Source organism: Ovis aries, chromosome 17 (genome assembly GCF_016772045.2).
Source record: "Ovis aries strain OAR_USU_Benz2616 breed Rambouillet chromosome 17, ARS-UI_Ramb_v3.0, whole genome shotgun sequence".
Taxonomy (NCBI): domain Eukaryota; kingdom Metazoa; phylum Chordata; class Mammalia; order Artiodactyla; family Bovidae; genus Ovis; species Ovis aries.
The window spans coordinates 52,581,816-52,603,633 of NC_056070.1; the positions used below are offsets into that span (position 1 = coordinate 52,581,816).

General features: G+C 59.1%; 3 protein-coding genes across 41 annotated transcripts in view; 1 reads left to right on the top strand and 2 right to left on the bottom strand.

The window, feature by feature from the left end:
* Positions 1 to 9,929, top strand: part of PITPNM2 (phosphatidylinositol transfer protein membrane associated 2) — a 158,325-nt gene extending 148,396 nt beyond the window's left edge. For 21 of the 28 annotated variants that reach the window (XM_060401106.1, XM_060401114.1, XM_060401108.1 and 18 more), the window contains 12 exons: positions 601 to 771; positions 1,224 to 1,367; positions 2,439 to 2,603; positions 3,286 to 3,417; positions 4,312 to 4,460; positions 4,788 to 4,904; positions 5,253 to 5,369; positions 5,493 to 5,641; positions 5,734 to 5,883; positions 6,263 to 6,446; positions 6,534 to 6,662; positions 6,910 to 9,929. In XM_060401106.1, coding sequence (XP_060257089.1) covers positions 601 to 771; positions 1,224 to 1,367; positions 2,439 to 2,603; positions 3,286 to 3,417; positions 4,312 to 4,460; positions 4,788 to 4,904; positions 5,253 to 5,369; positions 5,493 to 5,641; positions 5,734 to 5,883; positions 6,263 to 6,446; positions 6,534 to 6,662; positions 6,910 to 7,236 — 1,934 coding nt within the window. In that variant the 3' untranslated portion in view covers positions 7,237 to 9,929. Of the gene's footprint in view, positions 1 to 600; positions 772 to 1,223; positions 1,368 to 2,438; positions 2,604 to 3,285; positions 3,418 to 4,311; positions 4,461 to 4,787; positions 4,905 to 5,252; positions 5,370 to 5,492; positions 5,642 to 5,733; positions 5,884 to 6,262; positions 6,447 to 6,533; positions 6,663 to 6,909 lie in introns of those variants that run through there. The other 7 variants (XM_027956434.3, XM_042234568.2, XM_027956435.3 and 4 more) reach the window with 4 other exon arrangements.
* Positions 9,930 to 10,483: 554 nt separating this feature from the next.
* ARL6IP4 (ADP ribosylation factor like GTPase 6 interacting protein 4) lies at positions 10,484 to 12,919 on the bottom strand. Of its 7 annotated transcripts, XM_027956445.3 has the most exons (6): positions 12,788 to 12,919; positions 12,247 to 12,420; positions 11,529 to 11,813; positions 11,328 to 11,445; positions 10,856 to 10,925; positions 10,484 to 10,777 (listed from the first exon to the last, which is right to left on the bottom strand). In XM_027956445.3, exons 2-6 carry the CDS (start codon positions 12,407 to 12,409, stop codon positions 10,721 to 10,723), a joined length of 693 nt encoding a protein of 230 aa, XP_027812246.1. In that variant the 5' UTR covers positions 12,410 to 12,420; positions 12,788 to 12,919; the 3' UTR covers positions 10,484 to 10,720. The 7 variants fall into 7 exon arrangements, with proteins under 7 accessions (XP_027812246.1, XP_027812245.1, XP_027812244.1 ...); XM_027956444.3 differs by having other exon boundaries at positions 10,484 to 10,925; XM_027956443.3 differs by having other exon boundaries at positions 10,484 to 10,925; positions 11,529 to 11,837.
* Positions 12,920 to 13,616: 697 nt separating this feature from the next.
* On the bottom strand, positions 13,617 to 18,188 carry OGFOD2 (2-oxoglutarate and iron dependent oxygenase domain containing 2). Of its 6 annotated transcripts, XM_004017327.5 has the most exons (7): positions 17,507 to 17,656; positions 17,029 to 17,085; positions 16,187 to 16,300; positions 15,997 to 16,096; positions 15,193 to 15,320; positions 14,682 to 14,939; positions 13,617 to 14,608 (listed from the first exon to the last, which is right to left on the bottom strand). In XM_004017327.5, the coding sequence occupies exons 1-7, from the start codon at positions 17,636 to 17,638 to the stop codon at positions 14,345 to 14,347; spliced, it is 1,053 nt and encodes a 350-aa protein (XP_004017376.1). In that variant the 5' UTR covers positions 17,639 to 17,656; the 3' UTR covers positions 13,617 to 14,344. The 6 variants fall into 6 exon arrangements, with proteins under 6 accessions (XP_004017376.1, XP_060257114.1, XP_042090518.1 ...); XM_060401131.1 differs by lacking the exons at positions 15,997 to 16,096; positions 16,187 to 16,300; positions 17,507 to 17,656 and adding an exon at positions 17,944 to 18,188; XM_042234584.1 differs by lacking the exons at positions 15,997 to 16,096; positions 16,187 to 16,300.
* Between the last annotated feature and the right edge of the window lie 3,630 nt (positions 18,189 to 21,818).

Consider the following 21,818-nt stretch of genomic DNA (forward strand, 5'->3'; position numbering starts at 1 on the left):
AGGATGGGCTCTAGGTGCTTGAGTTTCAATAGTTGCAGCCCTCGGGCTCAATAGTTGGGAAGCACAGGTTTAGTTGCTCAGCGGCATGTGGGATCTTCCTAGACGAGGACTCAAAAACCCTGTGTCCGCTGGACAGGCAGGCAGATTCTTAACCACTTGACCACCAGGGCATCTTCCCAACAACTGCAAAATGTTCGGAAGCGCACAGCCTGGAAACATTTTCAATCAGAGTGTATGAGCAGGCTCTAGCCTTCTCGGGCCTCCCCAGGGTTTGCAGGTAGGGCTCTAGCCTTAGCGCTCTGGGGTGGAGAGGAGCTTTCTGTTATAAGTCTTAAATGGTATATGTATCCCTATAAAAAAAATTTTTTTTTTACCACTAACATAATTTTCTTAATTAAAACAAATTTGGTTAATAAAGGGACAGTGGCCCAAACAGAACCCCAAATCGATGGAGACGCAGTTTTGGGTTTCTTTGTCTCCTAAAACCCCAGTGCCATCCCACCCCACCCCACCCCACCCCACCGGACCTTAGCCGGCTTTAGGCCCCGCCTCCTTAGGGCGGAGCTAACTCCAGGCTCTGCGGCTCCGCCCCGCCCTCAGTTTTCCAGCTGCGGCCCGCCTGCCAGCAAGTCTACAACCTCTTCCACCCCGCTGACCCGTCGGCCTCGCGCCTGGAGCCGCTGCTGGAGCGGCGATTCCACGCCCTGCCGCCTTTCAGCATCCCCCGCTACCAGCGCTACCCACTGGGGGACGGCTGCTCCACGCTGCTGGGTGAGAGAACCTGCGCCCCGCCTCCACCGGCCCCGGCCCTGGGGGAGGGTGGGAGTTGGCCCGGCTCCATGAGACACCTTCACAGGCCTCCTCCCCCTTCCCACTGCTCCACACACAACACAGAGCCAGGGACCCCGCTCCCCTCCCACTGCCCCACCAAGGCAGAGCTGAGGACCCAAGGGACCCTGGCAGAGTCTGGGCCTGCGTCCCGCCCTGTGAAGGTTCCCCCATGGCAGGCGATTGGCCCAGAACTTCCAGGTCACCTGGCCTGGAGATTAGTCACGTAAACGAGGGCTGCCCGTGGTCCATCTCATCCCTCCTGGGTAACGGCCCGTCCCTCCTGCCCCCCGTGTGTCCCAGTCCTGTCTTGGTCCTTGAGGAGCCCTGTGTCTGTCGGAGCGTCCACACGAGTGTCTGTTCTTGTCCTCTGTTCTCTCCCCGTCTGCCTCCAGTCGAGACCGTGCAGAGAAACCCCGAGCTGGTCTTGGAGGGCGGCCCCCTGGCCCCTCTCCCTCCCGGGGACGGCTTCCTGGAAACCAGTATCCCCGTGCCCGCGCTCACCTCGCAAGACGGGCCCCGCCCGGGCTGCGCTGAGTGTGTGTAACCCCCCTGCTTGTGGTGGTGTCTGCTTCGCTGGCTGACCGCTGGTCCTCAGGGACCCCCCACCCACTCCTCTGCCACCCAGAGTTTGGGGGACTGTGGCGAGGAACGGAGACCGGGCAGGACAGGTCCCTGGGAGCGGTCTTGGCACGGGGCAGAGCAGGGAGGGGACTCAAAGCAAAGAAGGAGCCCAGAGAGGAGAGCAGCTGTCCCCGGGTCACCCAGCACAGGTGTCAGCCTAAGTGCTCTGTCCCCCACTGGTGAGGCTACCAGCAGGGGCAGCCAGAGTTTGGGATGATGCCTCGGGCCCTCTGGGACCCACCTGCCCCCTAGGAGAAGCCTTCGGTCCCGGCATGGGGTTGGATTCTCGACGCCCCACTCCCTCCCTCCCTGAGGAGGTCCAGACACTCCTGCTCCTGTCTAGAGGTGGGTCCTCTGGCCCACCCTCAGCCCAGGCCCAAGTGAGCCTGGCTGGAGCCCTCAGCCCTCTTCCTTTGTCCCTAGATGCCCATCCGGGGGTGGCTCGTGTGGCCCATGTGTGAGGGGCATGCAGGATGCTGTCTCATTTGCTCAGTCCTCCGCCTAGGACATGCCTGGGAAGCCATCCCAGTCCCCTGTCATTAGCACCCCCAAACCCAGTTGCCATGGGCTGTGGGTCAGGCCAGGCCGGGCCCCAGAGGCCAAGAAGGCTAGACTAGGCCAAGAGACTGGAAGGGTGGCCGGGGTGGGGCGTGAGCCTGGCCGCCTTGCCTCCCTGCCCACTGTGTCTGTATTGGTCGTCTGTCCAGCCCTGCCCCCAGCCCTCCCTTCTCTCTGCCTCAGCTCTGAGCCCTGCCCTCTCGACCCTGAACAGGCAGGCCCTGGCACGCATGGGCCCATCCTGTCTGCCAGTTGTGCTCAGATGCCCCCCACTCCTCTGCAGCTGGGGGTGTTGGCCTTGCCTGGCACAGCTGCCGCGCTGGCCTGCCCCAGCCCTGGCACACACCGAGCACCCCTGCTCGGGGGTCTCGGGGCCGGGCTGGGCAAGGCCTCCTTACCCCTGGTCTCTGGTCCCTGTCCACCTGCAGCAGAGGCACTCCAGGCCCACAACACGGTCTTCCAAGAGCACGCGGCCCCCTCCTCACCTGGTTCAGCCCCCAGCACCCGAGGTTTCCGCCGGGCCAGCGAGATCAGCATCGCCAGCCAGGTGTCAGGCATGGCTGAGAGCTACACGGCATCTGGCATCGCCCAGAGTGAGTGCAGCAGCGCTACCCACCCATCAGAGCTGCGGGCTCTGTCCTGTTGCGGCTGGTGTCAACCGGGCCCATTATGCCCCCCAGAGGACAGTTAGAGACTACTGGGGTGGGTGCCACTGGCATCTGGTGGGTAGAGACCTGCTAAACACCTTATGATGCTCAGGATGGCCCCACAGTGAAGAGTGATCCAGCCCCAGTGTCCATCGAGAACCGTGGAAGGAAGGAGCATACGAAAGGGGTGGCCCTGAGTGGGGAGCCAAGTCCAGCCGGTAGGAGATCAGTGGTGCTGCCTCAGCTGCAGGGTGATGGGTCTGTGAGGAGGGGTCCTAGCCCCAGTGGGGCAGATGTTCCTTGAGGGAGACAGCTGGGGGCCATTTCTGGAGAAGCTGGAGGGGCGGCCCAGGGGAGCCAAGGAAGCGAGGTCTCCTGTGCGCGGCCCCTCTTGCCACCCCAGAGGGTGGATCACCCTGGCCTCCTTGGTTCCTTCCATCTGCTTAGCAGCTGGAAGCAGAGTCTGGACCATCCCCTCTCACTCTTGCCGGGGCCAGCAACCCCTGCCGGCCTCCCTGCCACGTGACTGGCTCCCTAGCCGCCTGTCAGAGCAGAGGGTCTAGGCTAAGGCTGGCTGGCGTGGTAGCCCCAGCATGGCTGAGCCCCTCCCGTTGTTCTTGCTCCTCAGAGGCCCCAGCTCCACTCAGCCACACCCCCAGCATCAGGCGCCTGTCCCTACTTGCCCTCCCCCATCCAGCCCCCTCCACCCTGGGCAAACGGGAGAGGGCCCCTCGCCTCCCCGACTTGGACATCCCTGAAGGTACCGGGCACCACAGGCCTCCATGCGCACACATGCTCCTCCTCTAATTGGGGTCATGCTTTGATTTCCAGACACATCTCACCTCCAGGGCCCCGCTGACACCTAACCAGGGAGCTGGAGCTTGGGCTGGGAGCACCCTGACTTCCAGGGAGGAGGCAGGAGCCGCTGGAATTAGCTGGGGGCTGGGAGCCGGGGGTGGGATGGACGGAGGCTGGGTGAGGACCGGCGTCACCTACCTATCAGGCAGGCTGCAGGCAGAGAGCTCCGACCCTGAACCAGTGCACCTCCGGCCTCCAGCCACTGGGGAAGCTCTCTGCAAACTTGGGGCAGCCCCCCAGCCCCAAGGGGGAGCCGGATTCACCTGCACATATGCACACAGGCTCTGTCTGACTGAAGGCCCTCACTTCATACTCTGCCTGCCAGGGGCTGAGGGCATCAGGCCTGTGCTTTGAGGCCCAGGAACTGAGACTCCCACTCTGGGGAGCCTTTCACAGTTTTGAGGCCTCGGGGGCGGGGGGTGGGCATTCAAGGGGTGCAGGGGAAGCCTGGAGAGGGCAGTGATGAGGCCCAGGGCGGGGGTCGTCAAGGGGTTGACCAGGGCCAGGGAGTCCTGCCTCCACACTGGGCTCTTCCCCTCCCCCTCTAACTCCACACCTCCCTGCTGAGCCACAGCCCCCACTCCCCCTCCCTGGGGCACTTGGGCCGCTTGCTGCTGTCCTGGCCTCCTGTGCCTTCTCGCCTGCTCCCGTCGCTGAGCCTGGGAGAAGGAGACTCGCTTTAGTGGTGGTCCTGCTCCCTGGTCAGAGGAGGGTTTTGTCTTTGTGTGGAGCCAGGCCTGAGGGGCCAGGTGACCCTCGGGGGCCCAGCCCAGTCACAGTCCCCTCCTCTTGGCAGTTGCTGCGAAGTGGTGGGGCCAGAAGCGGATCGACTACGCCCTGTACTGCCCCGACGCCCTGACGGCCTTCCCCACCGTGGCCCTGCCCCACCTCTTCCACGCCAGCTACTGGGAGTCGACGGACGTGGTCTCCTTCCTGCTGAGACAGGTACCCAGAGTCCCCCTACCAGATACACTGACACCTCTCAGGTCCTGAATGACCCTGCAGCTGACTCGGCCCCATTTCATAAATGAGGACGGTGGGGGACCCCACTTTTCTGGCTCCAGCAGAGGAAGCCGTGGAGACGGGGTGAATGGATGTACACCCTCATGGGACAGATGTGAATTCTGGGGGGCCAGAGGGTGGACGGTAGTGGGGTTTGTCCTCCAAACCCTCACAGGGTTAGTTGGGCCCCTAGGGCCGCTGGCCTCTCTCCACAGAACAGGAAGTCCCAGGCTTGAGTCTGCCCCGTGACCCCTCTCTGTCCCCTCGCAGGTCATGAGGCATGACAACTCCAGCATCTTGGAGCTGGACGGCAAGGAGGTCTCGGTGTTCACCCCCTCGAAGCCGAGAGAGAAGTGGCAGCGCAAGAGGACCCACGTGAAGCTTCGGGTGAGGGGTCCTCTGGGTGCCCCGGCCCTAGGGCTATTGTCCTATTGAATCCTCCTGAGAAAACCCCATTTTAAGGATGAGGAAACTGAGTCACCAGAGATGTGTGCTGTCTTACTTAATCCTCACAGTCTGAGGATTAAATCCTGTGTAAATCCTCCCCCATTTACAGACAGGGACTCACACCAAGGCCATGTAGGTCAGTGGCCGAGCTGGACTTGAACCCTGGGCCATCTGACCTTGTGCCCATGATCACCCCCAGGCCCCTGGGAAGTTTGAGCTGAGCCCAGGAGACCCCAGCCACCCCTCCATCCCCAACCCTGACTCAACCTTGCTCCTGCACCCCCCCAGAATGTGACAGCCAACCACCGGATCAATGATGCGGTTGCCAACGAGGATGGCCCACAGGTCTTGACGGGCCGGTTCATGTACGGGCCCCTGGACATGGTCACCCTGACCGGGGAGAAGGTAAAGACCTGGGGAGCCTGTGGGAGCCCCACCCAGTCCCACCTCCCTCTGGCTGGGCGGTGGAGAGTGGGGGGTGGGGAGGTCAGGGGCATGGCCACCCATGACCGGCCTGCCTGGCTCCAGGTGGACGTCCACATCATGATGCAGCCGCCCTCAGGTGAGTGGCTGTACCTGGACACGCTGGTGACCAACAGCAGTGGGCGTGTCTCCTACACCATCCCTGAGACCCATCGCCTAGGTGTGGGTGTCTACCCCATCAAGATGGTGGTCAGGTAGGAGCTGGGAGGAAGGAGAGGGTGGGCCTACCTCGTCTGGGGCTGGAGGAGGGGGTCCCAGTGGGTTCTGACGAGCCACCCCCTCCCAGGGGAGACCACACGTTTGCTGACAGCTACATCACTGTGCTGCCCAAGGGCACGGAGTTCGTGGTTTTCAGCATCGATGGCTCCTTCGCTGCCAGCGTGTCCATCATGGGCAGCGACCCCAAAGTGCGGGCTGGGGCTGTGGACGTGGTGCGGTGAGTGCCCCCAGGGGCAGCGGGTGGGCTCGAAGGCAGGTAGCTCGGGGCCGGGCAGAGAGAGGATGGTCTTGGGTGCCAGAGCCGGGACGGGGGCAGTGACCCTGTGGCTTGGAGGGGCCAGCAGCACCACTTCCCAGCTGGGATCTCTTGCTCAGTTCCCTCACCTGGGAAGTGGGGCTTTTCCTAACAAGACCAGTTACACCTGCTGCAGAGGGTGGGAATGGGGATTGTGAGAGCCGAGCAGTGAGCACCGTGCTGGGGCTGTTACTGTTGAAGCCTGTGCCCACTAGTGGGGCTGACTGGGCAAGGAGACCAGGAAGCCCCAGAGGGAAGACACTGAGGCCGTGGGACACCGAGGCCTGCCCCTCGCCCCCAGGCACTGGCAGGACCTGGGCTACCTCATCATCTACGTGACTGGCCGGCCTGACATGCAGAAGCAGCGGGTGGTAGCGTGGTTGGCTCAGCACAACTTCCCCCACGGCGTGGTGTCCTTCTGTGACGGCCTGGTGCACGACCCGCTGCGGCACAAGGCCAACTTCCTGAAGCTGCTCATCTCCGAGGTGGGTCCCCGGGTGGAAAGGAGCGGGGTGGGGGTTGGGGTGGGGGCGGAAGGGCTGAGCCTGCGCCCACACCGATCTCGCCCACAGCTGCACCTGCGCGTGCACGCGGCCTACGGCTCCACCAAGGACGTCGCGGTCTACAGCTCCATCAGCCTGTCCCCCATGCAGATCTACATCGTGGGCCGGCCCACCAAGAAGCTGCAGCAGCAGTGCCAGGTGAGCGGCGTTCAGGTGGGCGGGGCAGGCGGGGCAGGCGGGCAGCCCCGCCCCCGACTGCCGCGCCGCCCTGGGAGCCCCGCCCCCCAGTGCCGGGCCACCCCGGAGCCCCGCCCCCACCCCGGGCCACCCCCGGAGCCCCGCCTCCCGACTGCCGCGCCGCCCTGGGCGCCCCGCCTACCGACTGCCGGGCCAACGCGGAGTCCCGCCCCCTGACCGCCGTGCTTCCCGCTGCCCTCACCCGCAGTTCATCACCGACGGCTACGCGGCCCACTTGGCCCAGCTCAAGTACAACCACCGGGCGCGGCCAGCCCGCAACGCGGCCACCCGCATGGCGCTGCGCAAGGGCAGCTTCGGCCTGCCGGGCCAAGGCGACTTCCTGCGCTCCCGGAACCACCTGCTCCGCACCATTTCGGCCCAGCCCAGCGGCCCCGGCCCCCGGCCGCACGAGCGGACACAGAGCCAGGCGGACAGCGAGCAGCGGGGACAGCGCAGCATGAGCATGGCGGCCGGCTGCTGGGGCCGCACCTTGGCCGGCCGGCCAGAGCCCGGCACAGCCGCGGGCCCCAAGTAGGGCGCCGGGAGCGAGGCGCTGTGGTCTCCATGGTGCTAGGCCAGGGCGGCCCGCCCTGCCAGGAGGCCTGGCCTGGGCACTTACGGTCGGCTGGGGCAAAGCTCGTCCCAGGACCCGGCAGAGGACACGGGCTGTGCCAGACACAGCCCTCCCAACCCAACCTCACACTTTAGGGTTTGCGGGGTTCCAGCTAGTCGTGGAAGTTGGCAGGACGACCATCCCTGGGAAGACCCGGGGACCAGGACTCCCAACGTGGACTGGCCAGAAGGCGCTCCTGGACGCTTGCCCTGCATTGACGTCCCCGCATTCTGATGCCAGGCCTGGGCACCTCCCATCCATTTGCTCGCCCTGACCCCCAGGTCCCCTCCCACTTGGTAGCAGCTGCAACAGGGGGACAGCCTGCTTCTTGTTGACTCGAGTTACTCAACTGTTTGACCTCACTGGTTTTGCACTGATTTTTGAGCGTGGAGATTCATCACCATCTCCTATGGCTACAGACTAATGGACATGCATGAAAATTCAACGTTTGCCCATCCAAGACCTGCCGCCTCACAGAAGGCTCCAGGGCGGAGAATCCTTGTACAAATAGGAGAGAAAGGCCATATCATAATTTCTGCCGCCCTGCCTGGCCCATGAACCCATGGCAGCCCCAGACCCCAGCCTCTTCCACCTGCCCCATCTGGAGCCCAGTTCAGCTGTGGGCCTGAAGCCATCTCTGCCCTGGGCACAGGTCAGGCTGCCAGGTCAGTCGGTGAAGCCAAGTGGCTCCTGAGAAGCCTCGCCTGGGGCTGCGGGGCCTGGACAGGCCTGGCCTCTTCTCCTTGCCTGCCATCAGCCAAGGCTCCACGCCTCGGCCCTCCCTTCCGCGTTTCTACACCTTTCTACTTCTCCAATCTGATTTCTATGAGGTTTTTTTAAAAGAGCAATCCTTGGCTGCTTCCTTTTCTTAACTCTTTCTGTACCAAACGCAGCCCCTCCACATGAAAACACCCAGCACTGTGACGGAGTCCAGCCTGGTTCTGGGTCCCAGGGCCCTGTCCGCTGCCCAGGCAGCAGGGCGTGGCCTCTCTGCCTCACCCGAGCCCCGTTAATTCCACAGAATTTCTACTCTGGGGTGAATGGGGCACACCCTTAGTTTTTTTTTTTTTTTTTTTTTGGTTAATGCCAATTCTGTTTCGATGCCGAATCTAAGAAGCCACAACTCGCTTAGTTAGCTTAAGGGCAGGCAGCCATGACTACATTTCCCACCTGGTAAGGACCATGCTGTCCTGTGCGCTGGGTCTGAGTATCAGCCCTCCCTCCCCAGAACTGACCGCGATCTCAGCTGTGGCCTTGGCTCCAGGCGGCCCCTCTGCTGCTCCTCCACCCCCTTCATGACAGGGGAGCCTGCCAGGCTTTAGCCAGCCGTCCAACATCCAGGCTCCTTCTGTGAGAAGCGGCTGCCAACCTGGATACAGCCTCGGGGCCTCACGGGCTGGGATGGTGAGGCACGCAGACGGATGTTAACATTTTCCCGTGTGTAGATATGTACAGCCAAAGGGTCATGTAAATGTTCTGCCAAAGTGGGTCTGTACAGAGTGAAAGCTATTTATTTTGTGCAGAGAAAAATGTCTGGAGGGATGGGACCTTCAGGATTTATTAATACTTAAGATGTAGCTTTTTGTTGTTTCCGGCATTATGTATAAAGCGACGATTATTTTATGGACCAAGTTTTAATGTAACTGTTGCAGTGAAAGTGCAATATCTAACCCCCTGCTCCCAGCGGGAAACACTCGGCCCGACAATCACAGCCCCAGCCAGGGGCCCCGTGGCCAGTGCCTCCTCCTGTCGGTCCCACCTCACCCCATCTCGCCTGTCGCCTCGGTGAGCAGCCATCTGGATGGAGGAGCACCTGCAAGAGTCTTGGCCCGCCTGCAATAAAGGCCTGGAGGCCGCCAGCCCCAGGAGGCTGGGTGGGCAGTGAGCTCGGCCTCTCCCAGTGGGCCACTGCCCCACAGCTCCGAGCTCCCCGCCTGCCTACCCAGCTGCCAGCCATGCCAAGGACAACAGCAATAGTCTGGGCCTCTCCCAGCGGCCCTCAGCCATAGATGGTGAGGTGGGCAGCCCACCCTCCCCGTGGACGTCTCTCTTCTATATCCAGGTCGGCTTCCTGCCTCCCTTCAGATTCCTCTTGGCACATTATCCTCTTAAGGAAGCACCAGTTTTTCAGAAACTAAGAGAGGGAGGACAGAGTCCTTTAAAATACCAAAAATGTTTACAGCATTGGGTGCTGAGCTGCAGGGCTCAGGCCCGACCAGTCATAACCAAAGGGTGAGGCAGGCCTTGCTGACTGCCACCCCACCCCAGGCCTGTTAGAGTAGAAGCCTTAGTCCCAGCCCCCCCACCCCCAGGACTGAGCCTCAGCCCGCCACTCCCAGACCCCACCACCTGCCTTCTCTTTGATTTCTAAAGAGGGATTCTGCAGAGACCCTATGCCCCCTTCCCAGCTCGGTCTGAACCGCCTGCCTGCCCACCTGCCACGTCACAGCCTTCACGTCTCAACCCGTCTGTCTGTCTTGTCTGTCTGGGCCGCCTGTGAGCGGTGTCCCGACGTATCCCCACCCGCCCTTGCTGTCCCTGCTCCATCGGGCCTGAGTGTGCTCTGTGTACTGTGTTGTCATCTGTTACACTGATTAAAGAAGCAGGAAGGCTTCCTTCTGGGTCTCAGTACTGCGCCGGCCACCAGAGCACTGGGGGTGGGGGCTGGGTGGGGGGTGCAGCCTGCCCTAGGAGGTAAAGGCAGTCCTTCCCAGGACACAGTGTCAGCTGTGCTCACAATACCAACACACTCCCATGGGCCTTCTCTCTGCTGGGCTTCCTTCTAGCCCCTTCCTGGGTATGAACTCACTCTGTCCTCACAGCAATCCAGTGATGAAAATGGGTGCTGTCAGCCTCTGCCTCACAGAGGACACAGCCTGTGAGCTGGGCCAGGACTCCTCCCAGGCCAGCAGGACTCTCTTATCTGCAGAGTTAACAGCAAGGGTAGCAGCCTCCCTCCAGGCCTGAGGAAATCAGCTTAAGAGCCGAGGGTTTGGGATTCAGCTGGGGTGGAGTGGGGCTCTGGTCCAGGCCGGCTGACCTGAGGGTGAGGACCGCAAGAGTAGCTGGTGTGTGCCCCCCACCAAAGCTCCCAGAGTCCTTATCTTTGCCCTGAAGTCGGGTTGCCTCCTTCCCTCCCCCTCAGCACAAAAAGCAACAACACAGAAGATGTCTCCAACCAGGGAACATTTAATATCTGGGAAGGTGCGCTCTTTCGGGAGATGGGGGAGCTGACTTGGCCAGTGACCCCCGACCTCCACTCCCTGCATTGCAGAGGAGGCTGGGCCAGAGGCTGGTCTGCAGGAGAAAGAACACCCAGCGGGCTCCCCACTGTCCACCCTGAGGCCAGCCTCCAGGTCGTGCCAACACCATGTGTAGCAGGCCTTGGATGGGGGCCACGGGGGCCTCAGGGCAGGAGCCCTGCTCTCATCTGGAAGGCCAGGCCGTCCCCTCGGGTGGCTTGCTGGGGAAGAAAGCACACAGGAGGGGATAGGTCAGAAGAAGAGCTGGGGGTGGGCCTGGGTAAGGGGGCGACACCCACCTTATTGATCTCTCTCTGTCGTTCCTTGGTGACGATTTCTTCTAAGACCTCGCCGTCTCCCTTAATGAGCCTGGGGATGGGAGTGGGCAGGCTGAGCCTCTTAACTGAGAGGCCAGAGCACCAGAACCAGAAGCACCCGGCAGAGGGGTGCCAGGCCCAGGCCCCACCACCTCCTTGAGCAGGCTGCCACACCCTGCTGGCCACTCCCACTCCTCCCTCCTCACCTCCCTCCCTTGCCACAGAGATGAGGACAGAGGGTAGCTCTGCCATCAGACAGGCCAGCTGTGGCTCTTTGAAGACCCTCCCTCAAGGCCTTTCCAGCCCCTGCAATTGCCTACTTCAGCCAATAGGGAGCAATGGCCTGAGAAGTCTCATCAACAAGGGACTTTTCCCCTGGTCGTCAGCCTGTTTAGAGCAGCAGCAGCCCCCATCCCTCCTCCTGAGAGTGCAGTCTGGGGCCAGCGTGCCCCACCTGGTGCGTCCTGTCTCCGGGTCCACCACCTTGCGGATGACGCTCTGCCGGGCATCCCACTCCTCCTTGGTCATGGGCTTCATGGCCTGGATGCGGGACTTCTGCTCGTCCGTCAGGACTGGAAGGTAAGATGGCAGGGAGGCGGTGGCAGAGCCTCAGGGAGAGGACCCTCCCCGCCCTGCACAGCGGGCAGCGCAGTACCTGGGCCATCCTCTTCCTCCTTGGCTGCTCTGTGCCACTGGTCCAGCGAGGGTCCGGGCAGAGCCTCAGCCTGCTGCATTCTGGCCTTCTCCTTGCCTCTCTTCTTCAGCTTCTTCTTCCTTTTCTTCTTCTTCTTCCTCTTCTTGTCCTTGTGCTTCCCCCGCTTCTTCCGGCCATCGCTGGAGGAAGAGGAGGAGGACGAAGAGGAAGAGGAGCTAGAAGAACTGGAAGAAGAGGAGGAGGAGCTGGATCGTGGTCTCCTCCGGGCCTTGTGCTTGCTTCTCTCTGTGATGCAGGGAGAAGGTGAGGCTGGAAGGCCAGGAGGGGAAGAAGTAAACCTTCGTCCCCTTGCTCTGGCCTATAGCAGGCTCAGGCTGACTACCTCCTGGCAGGGCTTCAGCACGCTGTGGAGAGGCACTTTCTCGACGCCGCACACTGTCTGCCCAGGAGCAAGGTGGCCAGCACCCACATCTTAGGCCCTGCTACACCAAAATTATGATAAAGTGCTCGCTTCACTCCGTATTCAATGGGTTGGCCCAGCCCCTGGATTCTGAGGATTCTGAGCGTCTTTCATTCCAGATAGCGAGGACACTCTTGTGTCCCTCTGAATAGTGCTCCCTGCGATTTTCCAAAAGTCAGTCTGGAGAAGCCCTCCCGACTGCCTGCAACTTCCTCCCTGAAGTTCCCTCATCCCTTTCCCATTCCCTCTGGTCCTCACCCTCAGCCCCAGAGGAGGTGATGCTGGCCTTGCGGCTTTGGGATCTCGAAGCCGAGCAGCTCCTCCGGGCGTCCTTACTGCTCTTCTTCCTTTTCTTTTCCGACCCTCGCCCCCGGGAACGGCTGCGACTCCTAGAGCGCTTGCGGGAGCCGACGTGAGCCATAGCGCCGCGAACTGCACACACGAAGGCACACTTAAACTCGGGATCGATCACGGGGCCGGCCCGCAGACTGGGTTCCCAGGGAGGCTCTACTCTGGCCGAGTCGACCAGATTCGGCCTGGTCTTCTGCGGCCTGGCACCCATCACTACCCGGGGCAGCGTTGTTGAGGGGGAGTTGGAGCAACCTTGCGATCCTCACCCGCCCCCAACCCCGGGTAACCCAAGTTCTCCGCGGACTCCCGGCTCCTCCGCTGCGGCCCCTTTAAGGGTCCGCCCCCACGCGGACGCTTCACGGCTGCGCGCGCAGCTCAGGCGCCTCTAGGAACGGCCGCGCTCCTCAGATGCCAGGTGCGTTCCTCTTCCCTTTCCACGTGCGCCTACCCTTCACCCCGCGCCCTCCGCGGCCTTGCCGCCTCAAAGAAAGTCCCCGGGGTTGCTCTGCTCCCTCTTCAACCGCCCATCCGGCGGGACCGCCAACCCTGCACCACGCCTTCGAGTGAGGAAGCAACGGCTGGGTGACTTCCGGCCCAGGGCGGTGCACTGGGAGGCTGTCCGGCCGCGAAGCGAGGCGCTGCTGCCTTTAGTTCTGAAGCCCCAGGTTCCGTCTGTGGGGCAGCCCAAGAAACCGAGTCTGGCGCGCTCACCTCCCAGAGAGGCGAGCTGGGGCTCCAGGCTTCCGCCTCTAGGGGGAGCTCCCGGACGAGAGACCTGCTCGCCAGCCTGGTGCCAGTCCCAGAGCTCACAAGCCCTTTGCCGCAGCTATGCCCTCTCCCATCTTTAGCCTATTCGGTCGGCCCGCAGCAGCCCCAGTCCCTGTGAAGCCCAGGGGAGGAGGCCACTGTGGATTTTCTGCGGACATGTCCACACCAGCAGGCCGTGAGCTCCAGAACCTTGGTCTTTCCGATGTCTGCATTCAGTAATACAGAGGTCACAAACTCAGACGTCCATAGAAACCAGAAAGTTCACAGCAACCTATGAGGGACCCCTGTGAGGGAGTGTACCACAGGCCTCGAGAGTCTGGTCTCCCTGTTTTCTGCAGTGTGGACTGGGGCCGGATATTTCCAGATCTTCCCACTTTGCCAGGGGAGTCCAAACTCAAGATTTCAACATGGAAAACTCTCCCAAACATAGCATCGCTGCATGCCTCCTCCAGTCTTGGGGCCACCGAGTTGCAAACTCTTTGATAGTAATGACAGCAGCAAACCCAGAGGACTGTTGTAAATTGCTTTATAAATGGGAAGTCATTTGATCCTCAAAACAGCTCTAGGACATCGGTACTTTCCAGGAAAAAAGACTAAGGCAGAGAGAGGCAGGTGGCTTACCCAGTTACAACTGGAAGTGGCTGAATCAGAATTTGAATCCAGGCAGTCTGGCTCCAAGTTCCTGCTTCTAATCTTTCTGCAGTAACCCCTCCATACCATCCAGAAGATGGAGGTGACCCACCCAAATCCCCTTAGAAGACATGTGCACTCGACCTTAGCCATGGTGTCTGCTGCTGACACCCCACACCTTTACCCTGCTCTGGAAGATTTCCTTGGCCACTGGGAACCATGCTGCCCTGGAGGTGGATGTTTGGGAAGTTACTCACCCACTCCATACCCTGAAACACCCCATAGCCAATAACTGCTGTTGGGGGCAAACTGTGCTTCAATTCATGCTCCAGAGAGCCCTGTGGGATTGGGCTGAAACTGGATGCTGTGTCAAACCATCCTGATCCAGCTCCTTCCTGCCCTGTCCTGCTCCTCCCTGGAGCACTCCCTCCTTAAACCACATGCACAGGAATTCCTGTCTCAGGCTCTGGTCTACAAGCCTGACCTAAGCCAGCCTGTCTGCTGAAAGAATGACCCAGAAGCCTGTGTGTCCTCTTGAATCAAGAAGTGCTGAGGGCTGCAGGGTGTTTATTTCTGTCCTTGCCCGCCACACTGGCCCTGGCCAAGCTCAAGTTAGGGCACACACATCCACTGTGGCGGGCTCCTCGCGGGTGAAGCCATCACCGAAGCCCTCGTCGTCCACCAGGTCAGGCTTGCGGCAGCACATAGGGCAGAGGCGGTTGCGCACGGCTGAGGCCCGGAGCCAGACGACCAGGTTCCAGCGCTCACCGGTGCCCAGGGGCCGGGCCCCGTGCAGCTGGCCCCCACGGTGCAGGAGGCCCTGGCCCACCACGTGCTCCACCTCCAAGGGCTTGGCCAGGGTTGAAGGCACCTGTGGACAGTGGAACTCAGGCCTGGGTACTCACAGTGGCTCTGGCCCAGCCCCACGGGTTACACACACTAACCTGGAAGAGATCCCCGAAGTAGAGGGCACCCCCTGTGAAGGCCTTGCCCAGGGACACATTGAGGGTGAGCTCGGCATTATCGTAGTGGCAGCCTAGCTCACGGTCTTGGCCGGGTGCGTATTTGACCACAAAGGCCCGGTGGCTGTCTAGCCAGCCCCCGCCACAGTCTGGATACAGCAGGGCCATCAGCGGCTGGAGGAAGCGCTCCCGCAGTGGTGTTACCAGCGGTTCATCCAGGCCTAGCTCATGTAGCAACACCTGGGGGTGGGGGAGCTCAGAATTAGCAGGGAAGCTTGTAGGGCCTGTCCCTGGGTCCCTGGGGGAGTCCCTCACTAAGGACAGTGCTGAGTGCTGTGCAGACATCATCAACCTGCTTAACTTCATAATAATACTGCCTGATTTCATCTTACAGATGGTGAGACCAAGGCTTGGAGGAGGTCTGCGCTGGGAACACGTCTCCCCAGACGGAGGTCCCTGCCTCCTTGTGCTGGCGGGGTGGAGCCTCACCCACCCCATAGTTGTTCATGGTGTTGGGTCTTCCCTTGGGCATGTCTGACTGCTCGAAGTGCTCCAGCTCCTCCAGCAGGGCCTGGCAGAAGGGCGCTGTGAACACCGGCAGCCGGTAAATTCGCTTCTCCTCTGTGGAGGGAGAGGGAGCAATGGTTGGTTAGCCGGGATCTAACCTTTTCCCTTCCCCCCCGCCTCAGTCTCCTCATCTGTAGAATGGGGATGACGTGAGTACTCACCTTGTGATGATTAAATGGGCTCTTGTGATGATCAAATGACATAACGTGTGCGGCAAGGGTGCCCTATTCTTGGACCCCTCCGCACCACTCATCCCTAGATCCTCACCCTGCCCTGAGGTCTGACCCCCAAATTCAGATGTGCATCCTGGCTGGCCACCCCTCCCCGCCAGCTCCAGGTCCTGGCAGGTTTGGGAGACTTCACTCTTGCCCTGTCCTTCAGGTCTCAGGATGGGGAACTGCTCCCCATTCCCACCCCCCCTGCTAACCCTGGGGCAGGTCTCTCACCATCCCTTGCTGACCCGAGCCCACACTTGTCTCAACCATCCCCTCATTAACGTCTTCAGTCACCGCAGTCTGAGGCTGGCTTGTGCCTGGTGCATAGCACGGAATCACTGATCCCTGTGGTGGATGCATGTGCAAGTGAGTGAATACAGATGCCCTCCTCCTGACAGTGCCATCCTAGCCCTCTTCTCACTCCTGCTGGTTTCACTTTTAGAGGCAGATATGGTGGGTGAAGGGACCCCCGTCTGCCACCCCCAGTCCTGCCCAGTAGCAGGCCAAGACCTCACCTGACACTGTCTCCACCCGCTGAAGAAGGCCCTTAAGGTCTGCGCCTGACGATGCACTGTATTCAGCTGCAGCCAGAAATTCGGGGGCCAAAGTGGCCTCCTGGGGGCAGAACACACCAGCCATGGGGCAGACAGCCCCCAGGCCCGGATGCCTCCACCTCCTTCCAGTAACCTGCCCCCTGCCAGGTACCTGCAGCAAGTTGTAGACCTCTGGCCGTGCTGGGCGGTAGGAGCTGGCAATGAGGGCTTTCCTGGCAGCCGACTCCGGCCCCAGCCGCCGCCGCCGCTCCACCTCCTGCTCAAGCTGGGGTGACACAGGGCCTGGTTACCAGAATGGGGCCTCCCATCCCTCCCAAGGCCATCGTACAGATGAGGAAACAGGCTCAGGAAGCTCAAGGAAAGGCCAGAGCTGGAAGCCCAGTCTTCCTATGTTCCTGACTATGCCAGGGTAAATGGCAGGTGTTACACCGTTAGTTGAAGGGGATTCCTTCCAGAAGGGGGCCCATCCCACTGAGGGCTGCACCAGTTTGGCTGGATTGAGACCTATCGCTGCACCTTCACCAGCTAGGCCCAACCAAGGAGGAGAAACAGAGTCCTGGTTAAGTCTTGTGTTCCAGAGGCTGCAGATGGCTGTCCTAGGAAGCTTCTCGACACTTAACACCACCCCACCATGGGAGACGAGCAGCAGTGGCAGAAGTGGTGTGGAGGGGAGAATGAAGAGTCAGGAGCCAGGTGGCACCTGGTGTGAAACCTTGAGTAGGTGACTCCTCCCCTTCAGTGCAAGTTTCTCATCTCAAAAGAGCACAAAGCAGACAACTTGGCATTTTCCCTGCTTTCTCTTTTCCTGGTGCCGGCACCCAGGTGCTGTGGTAAGTAGGGACAGGAAGGAGGTAAGGGGAGGTCAAAGGAGCCCTTCTGGGATCAGACACTGGCAGACCTGAGGCCGGGAGACCCCTCAAGCTGCTGACCCAAATCTAAACAGGAAGGGCCGGGCTGGGTGCAGAGGAGGCGGTGGAGGGTGGGGTGTGTTACCTCTCCCAACAGCTGCTGGAAGTCTTTAGGGCTGACACAGCCTCTGCTGCGCAGGATCTGAGAGCAGAAAAACCAGTAAGCATGATGGTGTGACCTGGGGCAAGTCTCTTAAGGTCTCTGAGCCTCAGCTTCTCCACCTTGAAATGAAGATGATCCGATCACAGGATCATAAAAATGAAATGTGATTAGCATGTTAAGCACACAGCAGCGGCTCTTGTTAATAACAGAGTACTCAGCCAGGCCCTGCCCTGAGCACTTTACATGTAGTTCATTCACTGATTTCTAACGACAGTCTCACTAAAGCGATACCATGATCGCCATTTGAGGTGGAAAATAAGAGAGGCAGCTAGAGGTTAAGTCAATCTTCTCGTCCGATCTGAGTGGGCCAAAGGCAAAGTAAACGACCCCGGGGACTGAGGTCCCTCCTCCACCACCGCTCCCAGCTCGTTTTCCCGCAGAGCCAATAGAGGCCACTCACGGGCTCGTAGTCCTGGCGCAGCTGCTGTTCGCTCCGGAAGCGCACGTGCAGCCCGTAGCGCGCCACGTACAAGTTCTCTGAGCAAAAGCAAGCGCAGCGGCAGAAGCGCCGGGGAGCCGCTGCGGTCCCCATGGTGAGAAGCGTTGCAATGCCCCGCCGGCTACCGTAGGAACACTTCCGGGTACGCCCCCAGCTGGGCAGGGGCGCTGTTTGAAACCAGCGGCTAAGGGTCCGTTCTAAATTCCCATGTTCAGAAAAGAACGAAGACTCCGCCCCAGGAAACGGTCTGCGGTGCAGAAAGATACTTCCAGGCAGGAATGAGACTGGCAGCGTCGGCTAAGAGCACGCCAGCCTAATGGGCTGCTGCTTCACAGTTTCTCCATCCGCGAGGCGGGGATTAATCATCCTCTTTACAGATAGGTGAACCTGAGTCATACCTTCACGGAATTCCAAGACCTTCGGCTTAAACGCGCTGCCTCCTTTTTCTGCTAGGAGCTTTTAGCGGACCAGCTGACGTCACGAGGAGAGTTGGAGCCTTGGGGTCCGATTTTGCTCCAACTGAGCTCTAGTTTTGTGCGTCTGAGCTTGGGTTTAGCATTCATCCCGGTCCCTGTCCGGCGCTCCCGATGCCTACGCCCGGGTTTCTTAGGATTCGCCGCGGAGTGCCCCATAGAGTGTCTCCAAGAGAGGGCTCCGTCCGGCGAGACTTCCGGTGGCTCTCCTCAAGGATTCAGGTGTGAGGGGAGAAATAGGGTGTGGTCGGTTGTGGCCGCAGCCCGCGCAACCAGGTTCAAGTTCTGCACAGCCAAGTGTGAGATGAGTATGTTTCTGTTTGATAGAGCGTGCCCCGCAACCTCGCGGAGACCCAATCACAGTACACGCAACTCTGTCTTCAGTTTACTCCAGTTCAGTCGCTCAGTCCTGTCTGACTCTGCGACCCCATGAACTGCAGCACGCCAGGCTTCCCTGTCCACCACCAACTCCTCGAGCTTGTTCAAACTCATGTATGTCCATCCAGTCAGTGATGCCACCCAACCGTCTCATCCTCTGTCTTCCCATTCTCCTCCCGCCTTCAATCTTTCCCAGCATCAGGGCCTTTTCCAGTGAGTCAGTTCTTCGCATCAGGTGGCCCAAGTATTGGAGTTTCAGCTTCAGCATCAGTCCTTCAGGACTGATTTCCTTTAGGATTGACTGATCTCCGTGCTGTCCAAGGGACTCTCAAGAGTCTACTCCAACACCACAGTTCAAAAGCATCAGTTCTTCAGTGCTCAGCTTTCTTTATAGTCCAACTCTCACATCCATATATGACTACTGGAAAAACCATAGCTTTAACTAGATGGACCTTTGTCGGCAAAGTAATGTCTCTGCTTTTTAATATGCTGTCTATGTTGGTCATAGCTTTTCTTCCAAGGAGCAAGCGTCTTCTAATTTCATGGCTGTACTCACCATCTGCAGTGATTTTGGAGCCCCCCCCCCCAAATAAACTCTCTCACTGTTTCCATTGTTTCCCCATCTATTTGCCATGAAGTGATGGGACTGGATGCCATGATCTTAGTTTTCTGAAAGTTCAGTTTTAGGCCAACTTTTTCACTTTCTCACTTTCATCAAGCGGCTCTTTAGTTCTTCACTTTCTGCCATAAGGGTGTTATCTGCATATCTGAGGTTATTGATATTTCTCTTGGCAGTCTTGATTCCAGCTTGTGCTTCATCCAGCACAGCATTTCACATGATAACTCTGTCTTGGGAACCCCATTATGATCCACCATGCACCCCCAAGGTCCCAATCTGCAAAGCCCTGAGAAGAAGCTGGGCTGGCAGTCATGTTGCCAAGCTGGCAGAACGAAGATGCACACCTGGGGAGGAAGTCTTGACCTGTAGAACTTCCTGCACTAGAGTTCCCTCCACGGTTCAGCATGAAGCTGGGATGGAGGTGGGGAGGAAGGCTCTGGGGCTTTAAGACTTCCCAGATAAACAGTGACTATGGATGACAACTGTTGGCTGAGCCCCACCTCGACCAGACCTGAGCTAATACGTCTACTACCACTCACCTTAACTCCTTTCATCCCTACAGCAAACCTTTGAGCTGGATACTGTTATATTACCATGATACAGAAGGGCAAGGGGCTTCCATGTCAGCTCACATAGTGAAGAATCCACCTGCAATTCAGGAGACCCAGGTTCGATCCCTGGGTCAGGAATATGCCCTGCAGAAGGGAATGGCTGGCCACCCCAGTATTCTAGGCTTGAGAATCCCACGAAAAGAGGAGCCTGGTGGGCTACAGTCCATGGGGTCACAGAGAGTCGAACAGGACTGAGCAACTAAACACACATACACATGGGGAAACTGAAGCCCAGAGAGGTGCAGTGACCTGCCCCATGTCATTCCCCAGTAAGGGACATATATATATGGGGACTGAACCCAACAGTCTTCCCTTTGAGTTCCCTGTTTACCACAGTATGAACATTTTGACCTTACCGTGTAGCTTGTAGGATCTCAGTTCCTGACCAGGGATCGAACCCATGCTCCCTGCAGTGGAACCGTGGAGACCTAATACCAGACTGCCAGGGAAATCCTTTGTTGGCATTTTCTTGATGACTCTGCTTTCCTTTCCTCTTGTGTACACACAGGTTCACACGGTCACACTCACATCCACAGTCACACACACTCTTGCACACACTCAAACACAGCCTTACATGCTAACACACATGCACACAAAATCACACGTGCACACACCCTCACACATACCGCCAACACTCCCTCCTTTATGTGCACGCAACATTCCACATTACAGTCACAATCACACACTTATATTAATAAACCCAGTAAACCCAAAGGCCTTGCAGTGGGCTGAGCTTGGAGTGCCTGAAGAACAGAAAAAAGCCTACAAGAGGGCGAGTCATAGGGAACAGGGCCAGGGTTGTATTTGGACCAAATCTTTGGGCCACTGGTACCATTTTGGATTTTATTCTATGTACAAAGGGAAGCTGTTTAGTCCTCACAACAAGGTAGGAACTTGAGGTAGGAGCTATCCCCATCTGACAGATGTGGAAAATGAGGCTCAGAGAGGTTGAGTGACCCACGCAAGGTCACACAGCTCATGTGTGGGGCAGTCTGGCAGGGAACCCAAGTCTGACCCTGCTGGGATCCTTCCTAAAGGTGCCTTCTTGGGTATGAAAGCCAGGTCTTTGCACCTCGGAGATTCTGGGGCCCAGACCTGGGACTCCCAAAGCTACCAGGCTTCCCCAGGGAGCAGAATAACTGTCAGGGGCCTGCTTGCCCCTCAAGGACCCCACGCCCCAGCCCAGAGCTGTGGGGCCTGAGCAGGTGATTAAAGTTTTACAGCCATCTTGATTGCCCAGCGATAGTGAAGGGCCCTGCTCTCCAGGAAAGGATCTATTTCCCCAGGTCTTTATTCATTCCCCTTCTCAGCACCTTCCTATCCCCCTCTCACCTCCTCAGGCCCAGGGCAGACCGGCTGCCCAGGCAGCCACCACACAGGCCTGCATGTGCAGCCCCCAACCCCGGCCAGCTCACTTGTTAGGGTACTCCTTTTATGGCTGTTTTTGCAAGATGAGTGTGTTCTGCTTCTCAGTTGAGACTGGCCCTCCCTGTGCCCCGCCTCTGCCCTGGAAATGGCATCCCCAGCCCCACTCTGCTCCAACGTGGGCTCCGTCACCAGAGGGAACCACAGCCAGAATAATAACAGTAAGCACCAAATCACTGTGCTCACAGCCAGCACTCACTTGGACTTCTGTCGACCTTGTGAGATATTATTATCCTTAATTTTGTTGTTTAGTCGCTCAGTCGTGTCCAACTCTTTTGTGACCCCATGGACTGTAACCCGCCAGACTTCTCTGTCCTTGGGATTTCCAGGCAAGAACACTGGAGTGAGTTACCATTTCCTTCTTCAGGGGATCTTCCTGACCCAGAAGATTGAGCCCAGGTCTCCTGCATTGGCAAGTAGATTCTTTAGCACTGACCCACCAGGGAAGCCCCTTTCCCCATTTTACAGATGAGGAAACAGAGGCTCAGTGAGGTTCAGGGTCCTGCCTAGGGACATAAACCTAGTGGATGCAGAAGCAGAATTAGAACATCCAACTGGGGAATTCTCTGGTGGTCTAGTGGTTAGGACTCTGCACTCTCACAGGGTTCAATCCCTGGTCAGGGAACTAAAATGCCACAAGCCTCGCAGCATGGCCAAAAAAAGGAGAACACCCATCCTTTGGATTCCAGAGTGATGTGTATGTGTGCACGTGTGTATATGTATATATGTATTTTGTATGCATGTATATTGGAGAAGGCGATGGCACC